The sequence below is a fragment of the Ursus americanus genome, chromosome 4 (assembly GCF_024610735.1).
Source record: "Ursus americanus isolate L20-20 chromosome 4, mUrsAme1.1.p, whole genome shotgun sequence".
NCBI lineage: Eukaryota > Metazoa > Chordata > Mammalia > Carnivora > Ursidae > Ursus > Ursus americanus.
Window position 1 is genome coordinate 53,225,432 of NC_142130.1, and position 26,588 is coordinate 53,252,019.

The window sequence follows — 26,588 nt, forward strand, 5'->3', positions numbered from 1 at the left end:
TTCATGTCCTTCAACAAATTCGGAAATTTTTTGGTGATTATTTATTTCAGTAATTTCTCTGCTCCTTTATTTTTTTTCTTTCTGAGGTACCAGTGTTGCACATATTGGTCCACTTTTTGGTGTCCCACAGGTCCCTTAGGCTCTGTTGACTTTTCTCAAAATTTTTGGTCCCTCAGATTTGATAATTTCCATGATCATATCTTCAAGTTATCTTTCTTTATTTCTTTTCCCTTTCCTAAATCTAGGACTGATGATGGACTATTTCTTCTGCCTGTTAAAATCTGCTTTTGAGTCCCTGTAATGAATTTTTCATTTTATTTTGTCTTATTATTTTTTTAATATTTAAGTAATAGCTGTACCCGACATGTGGCTTGAACTCATGAACCCAAAATCAAGAGTTGCATGCTCTCCCAACTGACCCAGCCAGGTGCCCCATGAATTTTTCATTTTAGTTATTATACTTTTTAGCTCCAGAATTTCCTTTTGATTTATTAATATATTTCATCTCTTGATATTTTCATTTACCCATAGATCATTTTCTTGACTTTGTCCAAGACTTTTCTTTCAGCTTTTTGAGAATCTTTAAGACAGTTATAATGTCTTTGTCTATTGAGTCTGCTTTCTCGATTTTTTCCCAGGGACATGTTCTTTTGGTTTATTGTTTTTTCTCTTTGAATCATCCATGGTTTCCTGTTTGTTTGTATGCCTTGTGATTTGTGTTGCTGAAAACACAACACTTGAATCTTATGGTAAGTCTGGAGATCAGATTCTTCTCCTCCCCAAGGGTTTGCTGTTTCTTTTCTTCTTTCCTTCTTTTTTTTTTAATTATTGCTTTTTAATTGTTGCTTTTTAATTGTTGTTTTTAATTGTCTCTGTTCCAAATATCAGCTTGATGTGTGAACATAAGATCTTCCCAGGTCTTTTCTGAGCTTATGCCTTTCCCCTAGTAATTTTTGTGACTTTTTGAATTCCCTTGTGTGTGTGATTATTTTCTAATACTGCAATCCTTAAATATTTAGTTCCCAAAAGGAGAAAATGGGAAAAATGAAGGGGAGGGCAATAAAACAAAATAGGTGCTAGTCTCCTGGAAGTCGTTTTAGCTGGATGGGAAAAGTGTTGCAATATTGGTGGTGGTTGTTGCAACAATGGCTGCCTTTCTCTATGTCTGCTCATCCATGAGCAGAAACAGCCATCGGTGATCAGAGTACAGATTCCCGATATTTGTAGAATAAGGTCCTTCTTGCTTACCTTGGTAATTGTAAGCTGTGCAGACTATTTTAGGAACTTGGGCTTTGTTGCTTGCTTTGTTCTTAGGGGTAGGTGACTGGGTCACTACTACCACCTTTGGAGCTCAAATTGACTGAAATTAACTGCAGTTTACTGTTGAACCTTTTGACTAGTAGTTGCAGCCTTTAATAGACTCTGAAATTCCAAAATAATTATATCAGACAGATTCTGCCACTGTGGCTGTTGTCTAGGTGGCAAGATGGTAGGTGCTTCCTACTCCACAATCTTCCTGTGGTCATTTTTATATGTTTTATAGTTTACTGTACAGGGATCTTTGATTTATTCTTGGTATCTGATTTTTTTAATGTTTATAAATGGTGTAAAAATTTCCATATGAGTTTTGAAAATGCAGTAATTACTATATAATGTGTTCTATTATGAGAGAATGATACAGGCTAGTCATTTTATATAGTTTATTTCACAGTTTTTGCCTACTTTACTACCATAATGAGTTGTTTTATGAAAAATTATAAGTGAGAATATTGTGTGTAAAGATTTCATTCATTTTTTGGCTATTTTAATTAGTACTAAATTGTTTTCCCAATGATTTCTATCAATTTATTTTTAAAAATTAACTTTATTGATATATTATTGACAAAACATTGTATTAGCTTTAGGTATACAACATAACGATTTGATATATGTCTATATTGTAGAATTATTAACACAGTAAATCTAGTTAACATCCATCAGCATGCATAGTTACTTTTTTTTCTTATAATGAGAACTTCTAAGGTCTATTGTCTTAGCAACATTCAAATGTACAATATGCTGTTGTTAACTATAGTCACCATGCTGCATGTACATTATACTCTAGCACTTAACTTGTCTTACAGCTAGAAACTTATACCTTTTTACCATCTTCACCCATTTGCACCCACTTCTCTCCAACCTCCCCACCCCCTGCAACTACCAATCTGTTGACTGTATTTAAGTGTTGTTTTTTTGAACTAAAACAGTTGACAATTTTATTTTCACATTTCACAATACAAATGAAAAGTGCTTTTTTCGGGGGGGGGGGAGCGTCCTGCTAACTCCCCTGCAAAAACTATTCTTTGATGGGAAGGGGGAGCAAATCTTCCTTGTCATGCTGTTAGAAAACACCCAAAGTCACAGCACCATGGTCTCTTGGTGAAGTAGAACAAGTAATATAAAATGGATATAAAGAGGTTCCCATCTCTCCTTATGTGTCTGATTGAGTCATTCCTTGCCAAGTGGGTACCAATCTGGGGTGGGAGGAGGTCTCATCACTGGGGGCCCAGGCGTCATTGGCATGTGGCTTCCCAGAGGTGGCCTCATTCCAAGAGCAGGTACACTGGCATCATCCCGGGAGGAGGAGGGTCCATCATTGGCATTATGAAGGACCCCCCCCTTTGGGTGTTGGCATCATACCAGTGTGAGGAGGACCCAGGAGACTGGGGAGAAGTGGCATCATTGCTCCTACAGGCGGAGGGACAGAGAACTGCCTAAGAGGTATCCTGAAATGTAGCAGTTGAAATGTTGAAAATGTAGCATTTTTTTTAATTGAAATTTTGCAGTTGTTTTGTTGATCAGGCTCAGAGCCTGCTCTTCCATCTGTGTCTGATAGTAGTTTTTCATGTTCTCTTTGTGTTTCCTACCACTGTACTGTGTTTTTCTGACAGATGGAGAGTCATGGATGAAGTATGTGTTGCAGTAGTTACTATAAGACTTAGGCATGTTGCTCTGCAGGCTGTTGGTCACTCCCTGGTGTTTTTTTTTTTTTTTTAATTTAAAGATCTCACGTGTAAATGAGGTCATACAGTATTTGTCTTTCTCCTTCTGACTTACTTCACTTAGCATAATGCCCTCAAGGTCCATCCATATACTTGCAAATGGCAGGATTTCTCTTTTTTTGTGGCTCAATAATATTCCTGTCTGTATGTATATTTTCTTCATCCATTCATCTGTCAGTGGACACTTAGGTTGTTTCCATGTCTTGGCTATTGCAGTAGTGTTGCACTGAACATGGGGGTGCACGTATCTTTTTGAGATAATGATTTTGTTTCCTGAGCATCAATACCCATAAGTGGAATAGCTGGATCATATGGCAGTTCTATTTTTGAATTTTTGAGAATCCTCCATAGTATTTTCCACAGTGGCTGCACCAATTTACATTACCATCAAGAGTGCTCAGGGGTTATCTTTTCTCTACATTCTTGTAACATTTGTTATTAGTGCTTTTTATTTTCTGATAATAATCATTCTGATGGGTGTGAGGTGATATCTCATTGTGGTTTTAATTTACATTTCCCTAACGATTAATGATGTTGATGAAGTTGTAGAACATAAGTGAAGTTCAGTGGGGTGGAGTCCGGAGCCGACGACCAAGAAAGAATTCTTGAGGCGTCTTTGGGGCAAAATTGGTGGTTTATTAAAGCACGGGGACAGGACCCGTGGGCAGAAAGAGCTGCTGCCCCAGGTTGTAAGAGGTGGCTGATTATATACCATGGGGTTGGGGGAGGTGAGGAAAAGGGGAGGCTGAGAAAGCACTTTCATATGTCAAAGAAGACTCGCAGGACACTGGAGGCCCCACCACTGTCAAGCCAAGGCTGTCCACACTATCACTGTGTCCTTATCAATGAGCTGCTGCTACTATCATATGTCAAAGAAGACTCGCAGGATATTGGAGGCCCTGCTATTGTCAAGCCAAGGCTGTTTACACTATCAGTGTGTCCCAGTCAATGAGCTGCAGGTCCTTTCCTTAGTTTTAGGGCAGCCAGGAGTGCCGAGGAATGTTGCATACATGGGGGGGGGGGGGGGAGTTGCAGGGTGTCGGCTTCTGCCAGCCTTGTATTCCCTCATCAATGTTGCACTCCTTTTCATGTACCAGTTGGCCATGTGTATGTCTGCTTTGGAAAAATGTCTATTCAGTTCCTCTGCCCAGGTTTTTTTTAAAGTAGGCTCCACGCCCAGCACAGAGCCCAACATGGAGCTTGAACTACTACCCCAACATCAAGACTTGAGTTGAGATCAAGAGTCAGATGCTTAACCAACTGAGCTACCCAGGGACCCCCTCTGCACATTTTTTAATAGAAAGTTTTCTGTTAATTGAGTCAGTGATAAACAACCTTCCAAATAACAAAACTCCAGGCCTGGACGGTTTTCCTGGGGAATTCTACCAAACATTCAAAGAAGAAATAATACCTATTCTCCTAAAGCTATTTCAAAAAATAGAAGCAGAAGGAAAGCTACCAAACTCATTCTATGAGGCCAATATTACCTTGATCCCCAAACCAGGCAAAGACCCCCTCAAAAAGGAGAATTACAGACCGATTTCCCTAATGAATATGGACGCCAAAATCCTCAACAAGGTACTTGCTAATAGAATCCAACAGTTCATTAAAAGGATTATCCATCACGATCAAGTGGGATTCATACCTGGGATGCAAGCGTGGTTCAATATTCGCAAATCAATCAGCGTGATACATCATATCAACAAGAAAAGACTCAGGAACCATATGATCCTCTCAATCGATGCCGAAAAAGCATTTGACAAAATACAGCATCCTTTCCTGATTAAAACCCTTCAGAGTGTAGGAATAGAAGGTACATTTCTCAATCTCATAAAAGCCATCTATGAAAAGCCTACTGCAAATATTATTCTCAATGGGGAAAAGCTGGAAGCCTTTCCCTTAAGATCAGGAACACGACAAGGATGCCCACTCTTGCCACTATTATTCAACATAGTACTAGAAGTCCTTGCAACAGCAATCAGACGACAAAAAGGGATCAAAGGTATTCAAATCGGCAAAGAAGAAGTCAAAATGTCTCTCTTCGCAGATGACATGATACTCTATATGGAAAACCCAAAAGAAGCCACTCCCAAACTATTAGAAGTTATAGAGCAATTCAGTAACGTGGCGGGATACAAAATCAATGCTCAGAAATCAGTTGCATTTCTGTACACGAATAACGAGACCGAAGAAAGAGAAATTAGGGAATCCATCCCATTTACAATAGCACCAAAAACCATACGTTACCTTGGAATTAACTTAACCAGAGACGTAAAGGACCTATATTCTAGAAACTATAAATCACTCTTGAAAGACATTGAGGAAGACATAAAAAGATGGAAAGATATTCCATGCTCACGGATTGGAAGAATTAACATAGTTAAAATGTCCATGCTACCCAGAGCAATCTACACTTTCAATGCTATCCCGATCAAAATACCGAGGACATTTTTCAAAGAACTGGAACAAATAGTCCTTAAATTTGTATGGAACCAGAAAAGGCCCCGAATTGCCAAGGAACTGTTGAAAAGGAAAAACAAAGCTGGGGGCATCACAATGCCGGATTTCGAGCTGTACTACAAAGCTGTGATCACAAAGACAGCATGGTACTGGCACAAAAACAGACACATAGACCAATGGAACAGAATAGAGAGCCCAGAAATGGACCCTCAGCTCTTTGGGCAACTAATCTTTGATAAAGCAGGAAAAAACATCCGGTGGGAAAAAGACAGTCTCTTCAATAAATGGTGCTGGGAAAATTGGACAGTTACATGCAAAAGAATGAAACTTGACCACTCTCTCACACCATACACAAAAATAAACTCCAAATGGATGAAAGTCCTCGATGTGAGACAGGAATCCATCAAAATTCTAGAGGAGAACATAGGCAACAACCTCTACGACATCGGCCAAAGCAACCTTTTTCATGATACATCCCCAAAGGCAAGAGAAACAAAAGATAAAATGAATTTATGGGACTTCATCAAGATTAAAAGTTTCTGCACAGCCAAGGAAACAGTCAGAAAAACTAAGAGGCAGGCCACGGAATGGGAGAATATATTTGCAAATGACACTACAGATAAAGGACTGGTATCCAAGATCTACAAAGAACTTCTCAGACTCAATACATGAGAAACAAATAAACAAATCAAAAAATGGGCAGAAGATATGAACAGACACTTTTCCAATGAAGACATACAAATGGCCAACAGACACATGAAAAAATGTTCAAAATCATTAGCCATCAAGGAAATTCAAATCAAAACCACACTGAGATACCACCTTACGCCAGTTAGAATGGCAAAAATAGACAAGGCAAGAAACAACAATTGTTGGAGAGGATGTGGAGAAAGGGGATCCCTCCTACATTGTTGGTGGGAATGCAAGTTGGTACAGCCACTCTGGAAAACAGTGTGGAGGTCCCTTAAAAAGTTAAAAATTGAGCTACCCTATGATCCAGCCATTGCACTACTGGGTGTTTACCCCAAAGATACAGACGTAGTAAAGAGAAGAGCCATATGCACACCAATGTTCATAGCAGCAATGTCCACAATAGCTAAATCGTGGAAGGAGCCGAGATGCCCTTCAACAGATGACTGGATTAAGAAGTTGTGGTCCATATATACAATGGAATATTACTCAGCTATCAGAAAGAACGAGTTCTCAACATTTGCTACAACATGGACGGCACTGGAGGAGATAATGCTAAGTGAAATAAGTCAAGCAGAGAAAGACAACTATCATATGATTTCTCTCATCTATGGAACATAAGAACTAGAATGATCGGTAGGGGAAGAAAGGGATAAAGAAAGGGGGGGTAATCAGAAGGGGGAATGAAACATGAGAGACTATGGACTATGAGAAACAAACTAGGGGCTACAGAGGGGAGGTGGGTGGGGGAATGGGATAGGCCGGTGATGGGTAGTAAGGAGGGCACGTATTGCATGGTGCACTGGGTGTTATACACAACTAATGAATCATTGAGCCTTACATCGGAAACCGGGGATGTACTGTATGGTGACTAACATAATATAATAAAAAATCATTATAAAAAAAAAGTTTTCTGTTGAATTGTATGTTCTTTATATATTTTGGATATTAACCCCTTATTAGATATATGGTTTGTAAATATTTTCTGCCATTCCATGTATTGCCTTTTCATCTTGGTGATGGGTTCATTTGCCGTGCAGAAGCTTTTCAGTTTTGTTGCAGGGTTCTTGTCTCACAAAGTTGAAGAATGAATCTCGTGGACACAAAAGGGTGAAGTGAAGTGAAGGTTTATTAAGTGAAGGCGAGAATAGAAAGGAAAGAAAAAAGCTCTCTTCAGGGAGAAGGGTCCAAATGGGTTGCCACTGAGGGCTGTTATGGTCAGTCTTTTATAGAAAATTGACCAGGGAACTTGGTAAATTTCTTGTCAATACATGGTGGATTTGTAAGTATCATGAGAATATCCTGTCTATATTTAGAACCAACATGGTGGATTGGTAAATATCATGAGAATGTCCTATGTAGAACAAAGAAGGTGTTCCCTTCTCCCTGGTTAATATCTCGTCTATAACATTTCTCCACATCTGGGATTTCTGTGAGCCTTGTTAGTAGTCCCCTGCCTGCCTCTCTCCACCTAGCTTTGCCTGTTCTGTACTCAGTTTGCTGTAGTCTCACTTGCTCCTTGTGCTTTTGTGACCTTTGTTTTGGTATTAATTACAAAAAATCATTGCCAAAACTGATGTTAATGAGCTCACCGCCCTGTTTTCTTCTGGGAGTTATATGGCTTCAGGTCTTACGTTTTCAGTTTTTAATTAATTTTGAATTGATTTTTATGTATGGTGTAAGATAGAGGTCCAGTTTCATTCTTTTGTGTGTGTGACTATCTAGTTTTTCCAACACTATTAATTGAAGATATTCTCCTTTCCCTATTGTATAGTCTTGTCTCCTTTGCCATCAGTTAATTGCCCATATATGTGTGGATTTATTTCTGGCTCTTGATTCTATTCCTTTGACCTGTGAGTCTCTTTTTATGCTGTACCATACTATTTTAATTACGATAGCTTTGTAATGTAGTTTGAAATCAGGAAGTGTGGCAGTTTTGTTTATCTTTTCAAAAAACTAGGTCTTGTGTTGATCTTTTTTTTTAGTATATATTTTGAAAGATTTATTTTTTTGAGAAAGTGTGTGTGTGCAAATGGGGGGCGAGGGGCAGAGGGAGAGAATCTCAAGCAGATTCCCCACTGAGCATAGAGCCCAGTGTGGGGCTTGATCCTACCACTCATGAGATCATGACCTGAGCCAAAACCAAGAGTGGACATTTAACCAGCTGAGCCACCCAAGTGTCCCTATCTTGATCTTTTCTATCATTTTTCTTGTTTTTGTTATTTCTGCTCTGATCTTTGTTATTTCCTTCTTTCTGCTAACTTTGGGCTTAGTTCTTTCTCTAGTTCCATGAGGTGTAAAGTGAGGTGGTTTATTCAGGTTTTTGTTTCTTAATGTAGGTATTTATCACTGTAAATTTCCTTCTTAGAAATGTTTTTTGCAGTATTCAGTAAGCTTTGATATGTTGTATTTAAATTTTTATTTACTGCAAGGTGTTTTTTGATCTTTTTGATTTCTTCTTTGACAGCTTGTTCAGGAGCATATTGTTTAATCTCAATATATTTGTAAATATTCTAGCTTTCCCCTGTTATAGATTTTTAGTTTAATATTATTGTGGTAAAAGATACTTGGTATGATTTCAATCTTATTAAATTTGCTAAGACTCGTTTTTTTGTGGTCTATCATATGACTTATGATTATCATATGATTATGAGTGTTCCATATGCACTTGAGAAGAATTGTGTATTTTGATACTATTGGATGGCATGTTCTATAAATGCATGTTTGATCCAGTTAGTCTAATGTATGGTTTTAGTCCAGTGTTTGTTGATTTGTTGTTGTTGTTGTTGATCTGGATGATTTATCTATTGCTCAAAGTGGGGTGCTGAAGTCCCCTACTGATATTGTATTAAGTTTTCATTTATAATAATATTGTGCTCATCATGTCAAAACTTGTTTTTCATACAACCTTGTATTTTATATATTTAATGAGTACTTTATAATATAAATTATTCCTTCTGTAGTTAAAGTTTGTTACCACACTCCAAACTCTATTTTGTACTTAATTTTTGATATGTGAACCATGCTTGAAACATATTAACAATTACCTTTGAGTTATTATTTTTTGATTTTATATAGATGTGCGTATCATGTACTACTGTTCATGGAATTTTTACTTTTTAAACCTCTTTGATGTATTTAATACCTGTATCATTCTTTTGCTCATTTTGCATGCGCCCAGTCCTATGGTGCCCAATCTTTTTTTTTCCCCCCAAGGAAATAGGGAGAATTTAATGGTAGAATAGGGTTGAGAACTTATTTCTCAAATCTTAGTTCAATATTCTTTTCTGTTCAGATCATATACACTGCTAAATGGGACTGTATTTGTAACCTGTAAAATTGGATTTTTATCTTGAGTATAAGTCAGCTGGGTTTTTAATTCATTTGAATATAAAAGAGTTGAATATAATATTATTTTTTTTTTTGCAGGGGTTCCCAACCAAGTAAGACAGTAGATAATAATTATGCAAAGCAGTCTTCACACACTAAAGAAAAGGAAAGAGACGATGATGGCATTTCTCTTGTAATGTCTGATGCTCAACCTAAAGGTTTGTGTACCTTAGAAATTTGTTGTCCTTTGAATTTTTATCTTTTGCATTTCTAATAATTTTTAAGTTATGGTTAACTTTATTTAATCTTACATTTAAAGGATCTGTGAAGGTAAAGGGAGGTTATTTAGCAATACAAAGAAAATTGCTAAATTTGTTATTTACACTATGGTATACATTTCTAGATTTATTTACTAAGTCTATAAATTAAATTTGAATATTATTTATTTTTGTTGTTGTTGGGGCTGGGTATACAGCTATGGAGTTAGAATGTTAGTTTAGCTATTTGTAAGTTTTGTTTCCATGGATATGTCTGGTAATTGATATTGCTGCTAACTCGATTATTATTCTTAGCTTCCCACTGTCTATCCTCCTATGACATACATTCTTTATTCATTAGAATTTCTCTCAACTCTAGGAGGATGCCAGTACAAGCCACTATTAGCAAATTTAAAGGTAAATACATCCCAGACTTCTGGAAATTCTTTTTAGGCCTCCTTGCATGTAGGGTTAATGAATTGACTTCTTTTCTCCTTTTTGTCTTTCTTTTAAGATTTTAAAATAATTTACAAAAGTTTGCACCAAAACAATTTACTACATTAGTCAGATGTGGAACTAACATCTTCAGGGATCTCTTGGATTACTGATTGCTCGAAACTCGTTGATATACTTTGTTTTCTGAATGATTTTATAAATTATTCACTAGAAAAGATGGTTCTTTAATGACACTGTGCAAAAATTCTTTGTACTTTATTTGAAACACAGCTATTTACAATTTTTAGTAGCCCTTTTCATAGGAGAGAAAACTTAAAAAGAAACTAGACTAATAGCCAGCTTCAACTCTTACCAGGGCAATCTAGAAAAAGCAGTGTAACTGTAGACATAATCTTTCAATTGGTCACTAAACACTAGCTACACATAATGAAAGACAATTTATTTTCTTATGAATTGTACTTTTCCCAGAAATAAATCTCATTAATTACCAAATAAAAAGTATTTGTACAATTGGTCTCCATTCACATACTATCTAGACACTACTGTTAAACCCTCACATTCTACTGATTTCCCGGGTAGAGTGGAAATAGTTGAATAAAAAGCTTCTGATTTGTACCCTTCAGTATTACTTCAAAGTTGCATTGGAATTTTAGACTTAGCAGGGAAAAAAATGTATGATAAGAGAAACATTTTATAGTTCCTTAGTATCCCTGAAGATTCTCTTCAGAGATAAAATATTTTGAAGAAAAGTAGCTGTTGAAACTTAATTGAAACTCACCATGTTTCCATCTTATGGATAATCGTGTCCAATACCAGTTTTTGTTCTGTCTTTTGTTTTGTTTTGTTTTTTAAGAAGGGAAGGAGGGAGGAGGAGAAAAGGGGAGAGGGAGGGTCTTTTTTAAAATTTATATTTTATTAAAAAAAAATTTTTTTTGAGAGAGAGAGAAAGCAAGTAGGGGGAGAGGGAGAGAGAGAATCTTAAAAAGGCTGTATGCCCAGTATGGAGCCTGATGTGGGACTCAGTCTTGAGACCCTGAGCCAGAATCAAGAGTTGGACACTTAACTGACTGAGCCACCCAGGCACTTCCCAATACCAGTTTTTTTTTTTTTTAAGATTTTATTTATTTATTTGACAGAGAGACAGCCAGCGAGAGAGGGAACACAAGCAGGGGGAGTGGGAGAGGAAGAAACAGGCTCCCAGCGGAGGAGCCTGACATGGGGCTCGATCCCAGAACTCCGGGATCACGCTCTGAGCCAAAGGCAAACGCTAAACGACTGAGCCACCCAGGCGCCCCCCCCAATACCAGTTTTTTAACATAAGCCCATAAATTAATGGGAATTCTGAATTCAACTCCAGGTGTACCAGTCTTTTGTAGTACATTAAGTTTGTCTTGTATATATATTTTAAAGATTTTATTTTTAAGTAATTCTGTACCGAACATGGGGCTCAAACTTACAACCCTGAGATCAAGAGTCGTTTGCTCTACTGACTGAGCCACCCAGTCACCCCTGTATTGGAAATATTTAATATTCTTTTGTTTATAAGAATTTGTCACTTCTTTAATTTTATATACTTGTAAAATTTGTGAGTTAAATTGTGTATATTATGTAGTAGAATCCTATTTTTATAATGGCAAGCTCTATCTAATAAATTTATTCTTGTTTTCCATGAGGTAGTCTTGGCTGATGTGTGAATAGTAAATAAACTGAGGGGAAAACTGTATAATAGGGTTTTTCTCAAGCCCCTTTCCTTTCCTCAGTCTTTTTGCTGTAGTATTTATGTTTAGAAATTGTAATTTGATACAGCATTTATACGTAGAAATTGTATTTGACTACCTTTCCATTTTACAAAGTTACCAAAAAATAAAAGCTATTGTGCTTTTCAAAATACTATGTTGATAATTGAGGGGGAGATTTTATTTTTCTGGGGGAGGGAGTAAAGAGTATTTTCTTTGGAAATTGGAAGACTGTTGACCATCTTGGAATTTTGCCCTCAGTCCTGTCCCAGTGCATGTCTTTTAAGGAATGACAAAGAGGTATTATGAATGTTAGTTGTTAGGTATCTATGAACCAAGAATAAGGGCAAGAATAGTTTGAAGAGAAGGTGGGTAGTATTGAAGAACTTTGAATGAATGGAGAGGTCAGGCCAGTAAGTGTTACATGAATTGTAAGTTATGAATTCAAGGAAGCTGCTTTGGGACTTTGTCAACATAAACTTTGAGTTGCTACTTATGTAGATTCAGAAAGCAGTATAATTCAGGATAACCTTCAGTTAGGTAGAACCTTTTGGAAGTTATTTTTGTATAGTACATATATTTGATAACTGAAATACTAAGCATTTTTAGTAGTAATTGACATGGGATTCAAATAATGCTTTGTTGATTTATAAAAGGGAACATTTCCTTATCTGTAGGGGAGTAGATTTATTGAATACTTAAAATGAGATCTTGATTTTTAAAAAGAAGAAACAAACTGATTCAAATTGATAGCTTTATGAATGATCACATATTATAGTCTGCTGCTGAGGAAAAATATTTTGGCTTTATTTATTTATTTAGATTTTATTTATTTATTTGTCAGAGAGAGTGAGAGAACAAGCAGGGGGAGGAGCAGGCAGAGGGAGAAGCAGGCTCCCTACTGAGCAAGGAGCTCGATGCGGGACTCGATCCCAGGACATGACCTGAGCCGAAGGCAGACCTTTAACCAACTGAGCCACCCAGGTGTCTGTTGGCTCCTTTTAAAAGAACAGTGATTAATAGTCATAATTATTGTCTGTTTTCACTTAAAAAATACATACATGTATATAACACTTAAATTTTAAAAAGACAGCTAATTTCTAAAATCACAATGAATTATCAAGACGTTTTAAACGTGAATTTTCCAATTTTATTAACACTCTCCCTTCTTTTTGTATTACAGTCAAATGTAGTTATAGGAAAAGGAAAAACATAGTTTGATTGCTTTGCTTTGGTTACTAAAAAATACTCCCTTTTTATGTGTTTTCCTCACTTTGTATTTATTGTATAATGAACATTTACTTTGTGTATACAACTTAAAATAGGGTATTTCTTTATATTCATCCTTGTCAGTATGAGAATGTAACAGTAAACTTTTTTTTAGATTAGTTTTGGAAGTTGCACAGCAATTTTGATGATGTTTATTTGAGCTCTTTTAAAAGGGATTCTTTCTGTACTTTTGGGCCATATTTATGTTTCTCTTGTTTTTTAAGACCTCAGTAGTGGAAGTAGAGGTTGTGATCATCTTGAAGAAGGGAGCAGAAATAAGGATGATACATTTTCTGATTCAAAAATGGAACCCGCTCTAACTCCCAGGAAGAGAAAGAAAAGGCTTAGAAGTAATTTACCTGATTCTCATAATTCTACTTCTGCTCTGTATGAGTCAGCAGAACAGATAGTAAGTAGAGGTGTTTAGATATTATATGAAATAATTTATTCTATGATAAAAATGAATTGACTGTGGCCAAATAATGATCTTATAACCGTCTGCTTTTATCATTAGATTTTTTTTCTTTGCCTATTTTTTTGATTCTCTGTTTGATTTTTTAAAAATAACTTAAACGTTTTTTAGTAATATAGCTATTGGAGCAAATTTCAAATGCTATGAACAAATAAAGAAGTTAAAAGTGCTCCTTCTCTGATAGCACTCTTTACTTTGGTATATATCTCTTGGACTTGTTCTCTTTTATTTTCCCTTATTTTAACCAGATATTATTACTACTCAGTTCATACTGTCCAGTCAATTGCTTTTTCATATTCTGTGTAAAATTATTACCAGATTTCTTTTATGAGTAGTAATTTACTTACCAACTTCTTTAAGACTCTCTACCTTGGGTTTAGAGAGTTTGTTGAAAGTGAAGAATCACCATACTTCATGCACACACACCTGTTTTCAAAACTTAGTGTACAGTTAATAAAAGTAAAAGAAGAGAATTTTTTTACTCCTTTAATTCACAAGGCCTTTTAGGACTTTTCAGTAGCTTTGAGTTATAAAAATGGTTTTGATTTAAATGGTAGTAGAGATGTGAAGGCAGTGATTGATTTGATAGTTTTTCAAATTGTTATCCTCTTAAGAGTTTTTAATTTTTTGCTTTTGTTAATAAAGTCACATGATGTCATTTGGCTTCATTCCTTTTACAAAATAAAACTGTAAAAAAAACTTCTTCTTATTCTAAAGTTGACTTAGGTTGTGGGAGACAACTTGAACCACTTGTAAATATGGGAATTTCCATGTTGCAGCCTTTTAAAAAATGTTTGGGTGTCTGATTGGACAGACCAAATTCTCTCTATCTTTTTACTTGGGAGAACCTAGCAAGAGTAATATTGTATAATTGTGTAGTTTTCTATTCCTGTAGTTATAGAAATGATATAATATTTTTACTTTTATATTCTTCTTTAGAAATTTAAACTTTAAAAATATTCTTTAGCCAGATCTGACTAATGCTAATTTTCTGTATGCATTTATGTTCAGAAAAAACAAGAAAAGGACTCAACAGCATCTGCTGAGTTTAAAAACTCAAGTGAAAACTATCATCAAGACTCAGAAGTGCTTGAAGAAATTACACCTGAACCTGTAGAAAGCGATATTGCCAAACTGTCCTCACTTAATAGTCAGGAGTTGGCTTTGAGTTCTGCTCCCAGAAGTACCTCTGACTGTTCAACCACTGAAACTTTTGAGAGCTGTATTTCCACTGATACTGTGGGGAATTCTACCCTGCTTGAGAAGGATGAGAATGAGTTGAATACAATAGAAAAGCCTGTTTTAAGTGAACACAGTGAGGGGAACCAATCTTTGATATCAGTTGAACCAAGTAAGTAACAGTAGGATAATAATGTTTTTTAATTTTCTCTGCTTTACTTAGTTGTTCTATTTCTCCTCTCAAATTTTGCTGAGGCAATAGCTGTTTATGACATCACTGTGGAATATGTTAGCTTTAGAAAAAGAAAATTCGGGGTTTTTGGGACTTTGTTCATAAATTTTGTAATAGTGATTTAGTTAAACAGTAGATTACTTAGAAGTGGGGTTTTTTTGTTTTTAGTTTTTAGTTTTTTTAGAATTGTGAACTATAATATATCTCAGTTTTTTTTTAAAGATGTATTTATTTATTTTAGAGCATGTTCGCACACGTGTGTGCATGCATGTTGGGGGAGGGGCAGAGGGAGAGAATCCTCAAGCAGACTCCCCACTGAGCATGGAGACCTCTGAGGGGCTCGATACCATGACCCAAGAGATCATGACCTGAGCTGAAATCAACAGTCGGGTGCTGAACCAACTGAGCCACCCAGGAGTCCCTCATCTCAGTAGTTTTAAAAGGATTCTGGAAGGACCATTATTATTGACATTTTGGTTGATGAAGCTGAAGTGCAGAGTTTAGGTGCTATATAATTATTGTCATTAATTTTGATTTAATTAATGTTCAAGTATTTGATACACTCATATGGTACAGAAAAAGGTCTTAAAGGATACATAGTGAATAGTCTCCACATCTTCTCAGGCATCCACTGCTTCCTCCTAGAGGCAACTACTGTAACAGGCATTAAAATACAATTTCTTTTTAAAATTTTAATCTTAAACTTAACTTTTTTTTTTTTATAAGATTTTATTTATTTATTCGACAGAGATAGAGACAGCCAGCGAGAGAGGGAACACAAGCAGGGGGAGTGGGAGAGGAAGAAGCAGGCTCATAGCAGAGGAGCCTGATGTGGGGCTCGATCCCAGATCGCCGGGATCACGCCCTGAGCCGAAGGCAGACGCTTAACCGCTGTGCCACCCAGGCGCCCCTTAAACTTAACTTTTTTAAGTACAATTTAGAGTGATGGCAAAATACATTTTTATTATTCTAGCTAGAACTTGTTCCTAAGTTCTCCTCATGGCTTTATACATTTTTAAATGTCTTCATCCTCCAGAAGGTAAGGTTGCAGGTAACTGTTAAATAATAGCACGGATATGGAAATATTGTTATGTAACTAGTATAAATCAGATAATGAATGATAGTCCAGCTTCTCAGTTGGACAAAGTTAGATGATTAAATTTTAATGGGATTATTAAAGGTATATTGCATGAATTAGAAAGCTTTCTTTTTGATGTGGGATTATTGTGACACATTTAAAAAATAATTTTTCCCTTTTAGTTGTTGTTTCCAGTGATGAAGAAGGACCCGTTGAACATAAAAGTTCAGAAATTCTTAAATTACAACCTAAGCAAGACCATGTCATCACTAATGAAAATGAGAGTACTTCTGAATCAGCATTGTCAGAACTACCATTGATTACATGTGAATCTGTACAGGTAATTTATTTTTGCTTTCTCATAATTAACAGTGAAATATGGAGTATTGACTAATGACTTACTTTCATTAACCAGAATATTATAATAAAAATTACAAATTTTTCTGGTTTGAGTTTTGAGATAATTTTCATATTAGTTTGAAGGAAATATATAATTGTCTTTATTGAAGAGAAAGAATTAATTTTTTTTGGTCATTTATATTTTTTTCAGTCTAAATATTCTATGACTTGAATATTTTTTCTTTTTTTAAAAGATGATTCTCATTGGACATTTAACTACTTTATCAAAACATTTCCTAGAATTAAACAGTTTCCAATATTTATCTGTCTGGTCTTCCAGTAGTGTGGCTACTTGGAAGTATTCCTTTTCCTCACGTGCAATTAAGGCAGCATGAAATAGAGGAAAGAACGTGGTTTCTGGAGATTACAGACCTGGGTTCAAATCCCGGCTCTGTAATTTGGGTAGGCCACTTCTTCAAGCCTGAGTTAACTCATAGGTTAAATGAGGATGATAATACCTACCTCACAAGATTATTTTGAGTATTAAATGAAGTAACATATGAAAGCATTTAGAGTAGTGTCACAAACCTTGCAGTTTGGTAAGTCCTTTGTCTTTTCCTTCTTACAGAAAATTACAGATGGAAGTGTCTCATTGGTTTAATGTCAGCCAGTTGTGTTTTGACATAGTACTTGAAAAAGTATAGCTCTGAAGTGATGTTCAAATCATTTATTGTCAGTATTCTTATTATCAGCCTCTTATTATCCTATTTTAAAGAGATGATTATCAGTGACCACCAGTGTAGAACTACAGTAAAACTTTTATTGGTTTATTTTTTAGTAATGTCAGAGGCTGTTATTCTCTAAGGTGTGATGAAGAATTGGGTCAGTTCTATAAAAAAGTCTGGTGGTCTGGTTATTGTTTCATTGGTGTTTTATTGCATTGGTGCTCTATTTGACTTTGAAAATCATTGTCAGCATTTGTGTAATACTTAGGGTTATATGCATTTTATAATTTATTCCTTGTTAGGCTTCATCTGAATTATGTCCATATAATCCTGTCATGGAAAACATTTCCTGTATTATACCTAGTAATGAGATGGATCTACAACTGGATTTTATATTTACTTCTGTTTATATTGGTAAAATAAAAGGAGCTTCTAAAGGTTGTGTTACAGTAAGTATATTTAATTTGTTTTTGTTTTTTCAATTTTGGATTATGGACAAGGCATTTACAGATTGTCTTTTTTTTTGGTACAAATGAAAATAGAATTGAAATTAATTTTATATGGGACACTTTGAATATGTTATTATACCTACTTTGAGACATGTCTTTACTTGGGGGGATATCCTAAAATCATAAGGGACTATCCTAAAATTATATCTTTGATCTGACTATTCTAATGAAGATCATGTATGAAAAAAGATCATATATAGTACTGATATTCATTGGGTTCTTAAACTTACTTGGTGGTAAAGTCAATTTTTATTCAGGGTATAGTTGAAAGCAAAAAGAAGAAATCTTAATTTTGCTGGTTTAAATTGTAAACTGAATTCTTCAGTTCTCTATATTTTCTTACTATTTTTGCCTGTTAAAATTTATACCATTTTTTAAGGCTTATCTGAAATATAGCCTCTTCCAGGAAGCCTTTCCTGATTTCTCCTTTCTAACCAGAAGTAACTTCTCCTTTTACTGTGTACTTATAGCACTTTGTTTGTACGTCTGTTGTAAGATCTATTCTATGGATTTATAATTGTTTATATTTTTGCCTAAACCTCTCCATTAACCTTTAAACATCTTGTGGTGAAGAGCCATGCTTTTATTCGCTTTTACACCTTTCATAAATGGCTCAATCCTAAATAGGCACTTCAAATATTAGTTGAATTTCATTGACTATGTCAGATTATAACTCCGGTATTCTCCCAAAAGTTTTATTACTATGTCACTGTGTTAGGGATAGGGCAGGGAAAAATAAAATAGTAAGACATACTCTCTCCTTTCATGGAGCTTGTAGTCTAATGGAAGAGACCGACACCTAAATAGATATTTGCATTGTGATAAAATATAAAGTGGAAATATGTACAAGAAGGGTGCATGCATATGGGAATATCTGTAGGAATGTGGGAAGACTTCACAGAGAAGACAGGAATGATTTAAGACATAAAGTAGATGTTTACTTGGTGACTATGCAGGAGGATGGCCTAGTTTCATGTATAAATCCAGCAAAATCTGGGATCTACAAATAATGGTAGCTTGTGATATAGTTAAAATTGCTTTGATTGAAAACACAAGAACAATTTTGTTTAATATTCTCTGATCAGTAGTTTTTAGATATTAATGATTTTGGCATGCCTGGGGTGATTTTACAATTTTTTTCTTTAAGGAATTTCATTCATTTTTTATTATCTTTCTACCCTGCCCCTCCCATTTTACTTTTTTATTTTAAATTCAGTTTAATCATTTTTTTCCTGTTGAGTTGTTTGTAATGATAAAAAATTGGATAATATAAATATATGGTAATAATTGAGTAGTCAGGGGAAGAAAATCCAACATAAACATTCAGCAATGGGTTTTCATTAGTTAATCTATTAATTGTGTATTATAGTTAGGTGGACTTGTTATGGGCAAAAAATAAGACCAAACAAAAAAATTGCAATTGAGTAAAGAAACTATTTTATTTTATTTTAAGAAACAATTTAAAGAATATCTGTAATCTTGCTTATCCAGATGCATTTGACATTAACTCTACAGTGTATATCATTCCATATTCTTCAGTTTGGATATGCATATATATTTAAATCAAAAGTATATGACATATATGCTGTTTGTAACTTACCATTATTGTATTAAGTTAGTTTACGTATCTATTTTGGGGTATTTGGGTTGTCCTTAATTCCTGGCTGTTGGGACATTTTGGTTGTCCCAGTATTTGCTATTGCAAGGAGTAGGGGAGTGCAAATATTCAATAAATGTTATAAAGGAGGTTTTCAAAATTTGTTTCATGTTTGTTGGGACACTTCTTTATAATTGAAATAAAAACTTAAATGTCTAGTTAAAGGAAAGTGATTTAGTAAATCCAAGCAAATATATACAGGTAAAATATATGTATATGAAGAAAGGCTGAGAGGAATTCTGTAAATATTAAAACATTATGTTACTAAGGAGAGAGCATAAGCAATTTTAAAATTTAAAAATAATGAATAACATGAAAAGGGGAAAGAAAAAGGCAAAAGTCTTAAAACTTTCAAGGATTCAGGGGACTTTTTATATATTCTGTTTCCAAACACAGTTCATAATGCTTTGCAAATTAGAAATTAAAGAACTTTTTTTGTGGGGGAGTAAATAAGAGAATTAAACTCATTTTCCAGATGCTTAATGAATCCCTATTAATGTGTTGTAGATTAGCTGGAGATACTGTTCTCGCTCATGATAGTTATTACATTTTAGCTAAACTAGAAAAATACCTATGTTGGGAAGCTATTTACATAAATTAGAGCTCATTTTCTTATAGTTGGACCTTTACTATTATTATTTTTTTAATGTAGAGAATGCTGCAGTAGATGTGAACACTTCATTTTTTGTTTCTCAGCTTCGTTGATAGTAGGACAAATGTTTATTAAGTACACATTGTATTCAGAGAACTATACTGGCTCTTGTAAGAAGTTATAAAATAGGTATGGTATGATTTCAGAGAACTGGGTTTATCTTACTCTTACAAAAACATCTGTCTTATTTCCCCAACTGGGGATTACATTTTTTCTGGGAATAGGGCTTTGCCTTTGGGAGAGGTTACATGTTGGCTTAGTCATCAAAGGTGTAAATGATTATCAGATCCTTGCCATGCTGAAAGATTTGATACAGGATAAGAATACTTATTGTGGAAGAATGAGAGAATAATGACAAAGTAGAGGCCAAGATACATAGACATACTACTTCTAGTTCATAATTTTGTAGTATTGTCTATAAAATCTCAAAAGCAAAATTCCTTATTTTCATTTTCTGTAACTATTTACATTTGCTAAGATATGTTTTATGAGATTAAAGATCTAGTGAAGTATGTCAGAATTTGGCAAGGGAAAATATACACCAAATATATATAGCAGTTGTGTGAAAGTGAAGGATTAATAATAAGGTGTGTTTGACTAAATTCAACTAGATAATGTACTTAATCAGCTGTTAATGTCTAATGATAATAGTTCTTTTGATTAAACCTCTTATCTAAAGGTGACAGAGGTTCAGTAAGTAACCTAAATTTATCTACTTACTGTTTGTATAAGTGGTAGAGACAGGATTTGAACTCCAGGTTCACCTTTTAACTCATATGGCCATTTGCCTGAACTTTGCTTTAGTTGGCTGACTTAGACTCTGAAATAACGAATTTTATATTTGTGAAACTACACTATGAAATAATTTTTAAATTGGAAAAAGAAATGAGTCACAATAAACCTGTGGTTTCACTGGACGTTGTTTGCTACTTACTTGGAATTCTGTTGGTAGTTAATTTAGGTACCCATGTACCAAGACCATTTTTAATTTTGTTTTGTGCTCACAGACTATACCCGATTTCGTAAACAATTTCATAAATGTTTGATCAAAAGAGAAACATAACTGAAGAATAAATAAATAGCCATGAATTCATTTGACATTAATGGAAAAAATGAATTTAAGAGACTATTTTAGATGGAACATTTAAGATTTTAGGTGCTCTATGACCCTGAGAGTTTGTTATAAAAGCAACACTTAAGGTCAGATGTGTATAAAAGATTCCTAGAGAAAATTCCTGGCACAGAAGGAGCTGAAAGAACAAAAACTTTGCTGAATCTTCAGTCAGAAGGGATTTGTAACACGGAAAGATGAATGCTGGGAATGTCAACAAAGCCAAGAATCAAACCCTGTTTTGTGGTTTATTTACCAAAGTCATTGAGACCTTGGGGTTCTCTTGGCAGTTTCTTGGGACTTTGTCTTATTTCTTCCATAAATATTCAGGAAACATTTTTGAAAAATATATTAAGTAAAGTCTTACTGGTTTTTATAAATGAGCATATTGAGATTTAAATTACATGTGTAAGGTTCTTCCATAAATTTAGGTCTTTACCAAAAAACCCCAACTAGGTCTTTACACTGAGACATTTTCTTGGCTTATTGATAAAAAGGTTGAGCACTTTATTTTGAAGATTTTATTTTAAAATAAAATTTTAATTTATTTCTACACCTAACATGGGGCTTGAACTCACAACCCCAAGATCAAGAGTTGCATGCTGTTTGGGGTGAACAAGCCAGGCTCCCCTTGAGCACTTTTAGTGTAGACTTTGAATACATGGTTGTGGTTTGAAAAAGAAAAAAAAAAAACTGAAAATTTTGAATAGTAACTTATATTGAGTGGTAACTTATTTTTTCCTTTTTTATGTTTTCTTTAGTTCACGACAAAGTATGTTAAGATCCCATTTCAAGGTAAGCTGTCATTGTCTTATGATTTCTTTTCACTGTAATTTTGAACATAAAATAGCAAAAACTTTGAAATCTTTCCGCAGCCAACTTTCCATAATTTTGTCCAGTATAGCAATTAAGTAAAACTGAGGTTAATAATGTATTTCAAGTTAACACTTTTTTTAGCAGCTTTAAAAGGAGTTAAAATATTTTATAAGACTATTTTAATATATTTTATTACTATTGTTTTAATGACCAGTAATATTAAGGGACTCAAACTAACAGAAATAAAGTTTTGAAAGCAAGAAGATTTTGGTATGATGAAATGTATGAAAATAGAAACTGTAAGGAAAATGTATAATGTTGCACACAAACATGTAAAATGGTTTTGCATAGGGGTTAGGAGAAATTTTTTATACCATTTACTGAGTAAGGCAAAGTGGTTTGGAAACTGTACCTGCATTATACAGAGACTCAGACCATTTTCTTATTTTCTTCCCAACTAAAATCCTTTCAGAATAATAATGACACTAAGAAAACAAATAAGAAGCAATAGAGAATAGTCTCTGTAGAGAATGAATTATGAAAAGAATGAGGAAGAAAAATAGACACAAATAGCACTTCACAAGTTGACTAGGGGAGAGAGGAAGCTTCTGTTCCAAGACTGAAGATGTGGTCGAAGTAACTTTAATTGGACTCCCCACATAGCCATGTACAGAATCCATAACTGTATATTATGATAATCTAATAATTAGGAAGCTACTATAAGTAGTAAGAATATATAAGGCAAGGCACAGAATAAAAAATATTGATATTCCTAATTAGGATATTTTAATAAGTTATTATGGGATAATGTAACATTAACTATTTAGAAGAAACAAATAAAGACCTGTGATTTAAAGGAAAATAATAATTTCCTAAAAGGAAGTACAGTAATCTATACTTAAATACCTAGGTAGCAGTGCTCCTCCCATATCCTTTTTTTAAAATTGAGGTATAATTGACATGTAACAATATACTGGTTTCAGGTGTACAACATAATGATTTGTTATTTGTATATATTGCATGATGAGCCCTACTATATGTCTAGTTAACATCTTGCCCATACATAGTTGCAAAAGGTTTTTTTTTCTGTTGTGGTGATTGATGACTTTTAAGATCTCACTTAGTGACTTTGACATGTATAATACAGTATTAGTAACTATAGTCACCATGCTATAGATTACATCCCCATGACTTATTTATAACTGTAAGTTTGTACGCTTTGTCTCCTTTACCCATTTTAGTCACCCACTGCCTACCTTTGGCAACCAGTAATCTGATCTCTGTATCCATGACCTTGTGGGTTTTTTAAAAAAAATTTTACATGTTAGTGATATCATGCAGTATTTGTCTTTCTCTGTCTGACTTATTTCAGAGCATGAGTTGGGGGAGGGGGCAGAGGGAGAGGGACAAGCAGATTCCCTGCTGAGTACAGACCCCCAATATGGGGCTCCATATCAGGACCCCTGAGATCATGACCTGAGCCAAAGTCAGATACTTAACAGACTGAGCCACCCAGGTGCCCCATAAAAATCTTTTAAAAACAAGGCATGCATATGAAAGGTTTTAATAGATGGGGAACATAGAAGTCTAAATGCTTATTCTTTTTATACAGTAGCTGAGGGAAATATTAATTTACATATTTATATTAGCTGTTAATTATGTTTGGCTGTGACTTAAAGAAAATAATTTATTTTTCCTTCATGAAGAAGAAATCCAGAGGTAGGCTGAACATGGCTGGTACGGTGTTTCTTTGGACTTCAGAGGCCCAGTTTCTTTTATTTTTTCCTGTATCATTCCTGACATACAACTTTCATCCTTAAGTTTGTCTCATGGACAACTAGCTGCTCATATTTCAGTCATCATGTTTGTGTTCTAGGTGGAAATTAGGAGAAAGGGGAAAATGGTAAAAAACACACATACCACCTATCTCTTGCCTTTTTAAGGAGACTTCTTGAATGTGCATGTCCACCTACCTCTTTTACTTACATTTTTCTTAGGTAGAATATAGTCATATGATCACACATCTACTTGCAAAGGAAGCTAGGAAATAGAGTTTCTAAAAGCTAAGCATCTTGCCTCCTAAATAAAATTATGATTCTGTTACTAAGATTCCTGATAGTGGGTAGGAAAAATGATAGGCAACTCCCACTTTCAGTTTCTTCCATAGTCCTGTAACAAAATAAACCGAATAATGGGGAAAATTAGGTACTGAGGTATATTTTCCTTAAGGATGGTGTTAATCTCCTTTTTTTAAAAGGGAAACTTTTTGAAGCAGTCTTTCTAAAGAAAATTATGCTTTTATATAAAAAATTTGGTACATTTGGATTAGTAGTAATTGTCTAGATTTCATAGAAATGGTATCAGTTATTTGGGATTGTGAGCTGTGTGAGGAAGAAATGCTGAGCAGTTTTCTGAAGGTTCTTATTCTTGTAATTTAGTCTGTTTGTCTTTGCTGACAGTTTCACTGACAGTTTTCAGAATGGGGGAGTTACAGTGCCCATGGATTAGAAGAATTAATGTTATTAAAATGTCCATACTACCCAAAGTGATCTGCAGATTCATTGTCATACCTATCAAAATTTCAATTACATTTTTTATAGAAATAAAAAAAATTCTAAAATCTGTCTGGAAAACAAAAGACCTCAAATAGCCAAAACAGTCCTGAGAACATGACTGGAGTCATCACACTTTCTGGTTTCAGACTATATTACAAAGCTATAGTAATCAAAATAATTTTGTACTGGCATAAAAACAGACACACAGAGCAGTGGAACAGAATTGAGAGCCCAGAAATAAACCCATGCATATATGGTCAATTTTCAACAAAGGAGCCAATTATATGCAATGGGGAAAGAATAGTCTCCTCAATAAATGGTGTTGGGAAAGCTGGACTCCCATCTTTACTATATACAAAAATCAACTCAAAATGGATTAAAGCCTTGAATGTAAGATCTGAAACAAAGAACTCTTAGGGAAAAAAAAAAAAAACAACATTGGGGATAAACTTTTTCACATCAGTCTTGGCAATGATTTTTTTGGATTTGACTCTAAAAGCAGAGGCAACAAAACTTAAATAAACAAGTGGAATACCATCAAACTAAAAAGCATCTGCATAGCAAAGGAAAACATCAGCAAAACAAAAAAGCATCCTATGGAATGGGAGAAAATATTTGCAAACCACATATCTAGTAAAGGGTCAGTATCCAAAATACATAAAGAACTCAGTGAACTCAATAGCAAAAGTCTGATTAAAAATTGGGCAGAGGAAGTGAATACACATTTTTTCCAAAGAAGACATACAAATGGCGAATAAGCACATGAAAAGATGCTCAGCATCACTAATCATCACAAAAATGCAAATGAAAACCACAATGAGATATCCCCTCATACCTGTTAGAATGGCTATCATCAGAATGACAAGAAATCAGCAAGTGTTGGTAAGGATTTGGAGGAAAGGGGGAACCCTTCTACATTGTTGGTGATATTGTAAACTGCTGTAGTTACTGTGGAAAACACTCTGTAGATTCCTCAAGAAATTAAAAATAGAACTGCTGTGTGATCCAGCAATCCCACTTCTGGGTATATATCCAAAAGAAATGAAAACAGGATTTTTTTTTTTTTAAAGATTTTATTTATTTATTTGACAGAGAGAGACAGCTAGTGAGAGAGGGAACACAAGCAGGTGGAGTGGGAGAGGAAGAAGCAGGCTCCCAGCGGGGAAGCCTGATGCGGGGCTTGATCCCATTACGCTGGGATCACGCCCTGAGCCGAAGGCAGACGCTTAACGACTGCGCCACCCAGGCACCCCTGAAAACAGGATCTTGAAGAGATATATGCATCCCACATTAACTGCAGTAGCCAAAATATGGAAACCACCCGAGTGTCTGTGGACAGATGAATAAAAGTCTGATTTATATATACAATAGAATATTAGCCTTGAGAAAGAATGAAATCTTGCCATTTGTGAGAACACGGATGGACATTGAGGGCATTATACTAACTGAAAAAAGTGAGAGAAAGACAAATACTGCATGATATGCTTATATGTGGCATCTAAAAAAGCTGTCTCACAGAAATAGAGACTAGCATGGTGGTTACCAGGGACTGGGACATGGGGTAAATGGGAAGGTGTTGGTTAGAGAATATAGACTTCCAGATATAAGATCAATAATTACAGAATGGTGATTACAGTTAATAATACTGTACTATATACTTGAAAATTGCTAAGAGAGTCGATCTTACATGTTCTCACCATGAAAATGAAATGGTAGTTATGGAGGTGTTAGCTAATGCTTTGATGGTAATCGTTTTGCAGTAAGTAAGTGTATCAAATTAACGTTAGCTTAAACTTATACACAGTTAATTGATACTTGTATCTCAATAAAACTGGAAAAATATGCAAAGTCATAGTGTAAAAAAAAAAAAGACAGTAAAATAAAGTAGGATAGCTAGGTAGAGAGAGAGAGATGGAGATAGGGAGAGACAGAACAGACTTTAAAAGGCATAAGCCAGTAGGAAAGAGTGGATGAAATAGATGCAAAGAGAAAGAGAACAAAAGAGTGATGAAAAGAAAAATGTT

At 34.8% G+C, this 26,588-nt stretch overlaps 1 protein-coding gene and 1 pseudogene across 4 annotated transcripts in view; one reads left to right on the forward strand and one right to left on the reverse strand.

The window, feature by feature from the left end:
• SENP7 (SUMO specific peptidase 7) overlaps positions 1–26,588 on the forward strand; it is a 143,820-nt gene that overhangs the window by 90,157 nt on the left and 27,075 nt on the right. For all 4 annotated transcript variants that reach the window (XM_045785313.2, XM_045785316.2, XM_045785317.2 and 1 more), the window contains 6 exons: positions 9,621–9,739; positions 13,464–13,648; positions 14,723–15,062; positions 16,383–16,540; positions 17,567–17,713; positions 21,955–21,988. In XM_045785313.2, the coding sequence (XP_045641269.2) occupies positions 9,621–9,739; positions 13,464–13,648; positions 14,723–15,062; positions 16,383–16,540; positions 17,567–17,713; positions 21,955–21,988 (983 nt within the window). The remainder of the gene's footprint in view (positions 1–9,620; positions 9,740–13,463; positions 13,649–14,722; positions 15,063–16,382; positions 16,541–17,566; positions 17,714–21,954; positions 21,989–26,588) is intronic.
• LOC148110251 (uncharacterized) lies at positions 2,373–2,985 on the reverse strand (annotated as a pseudogene).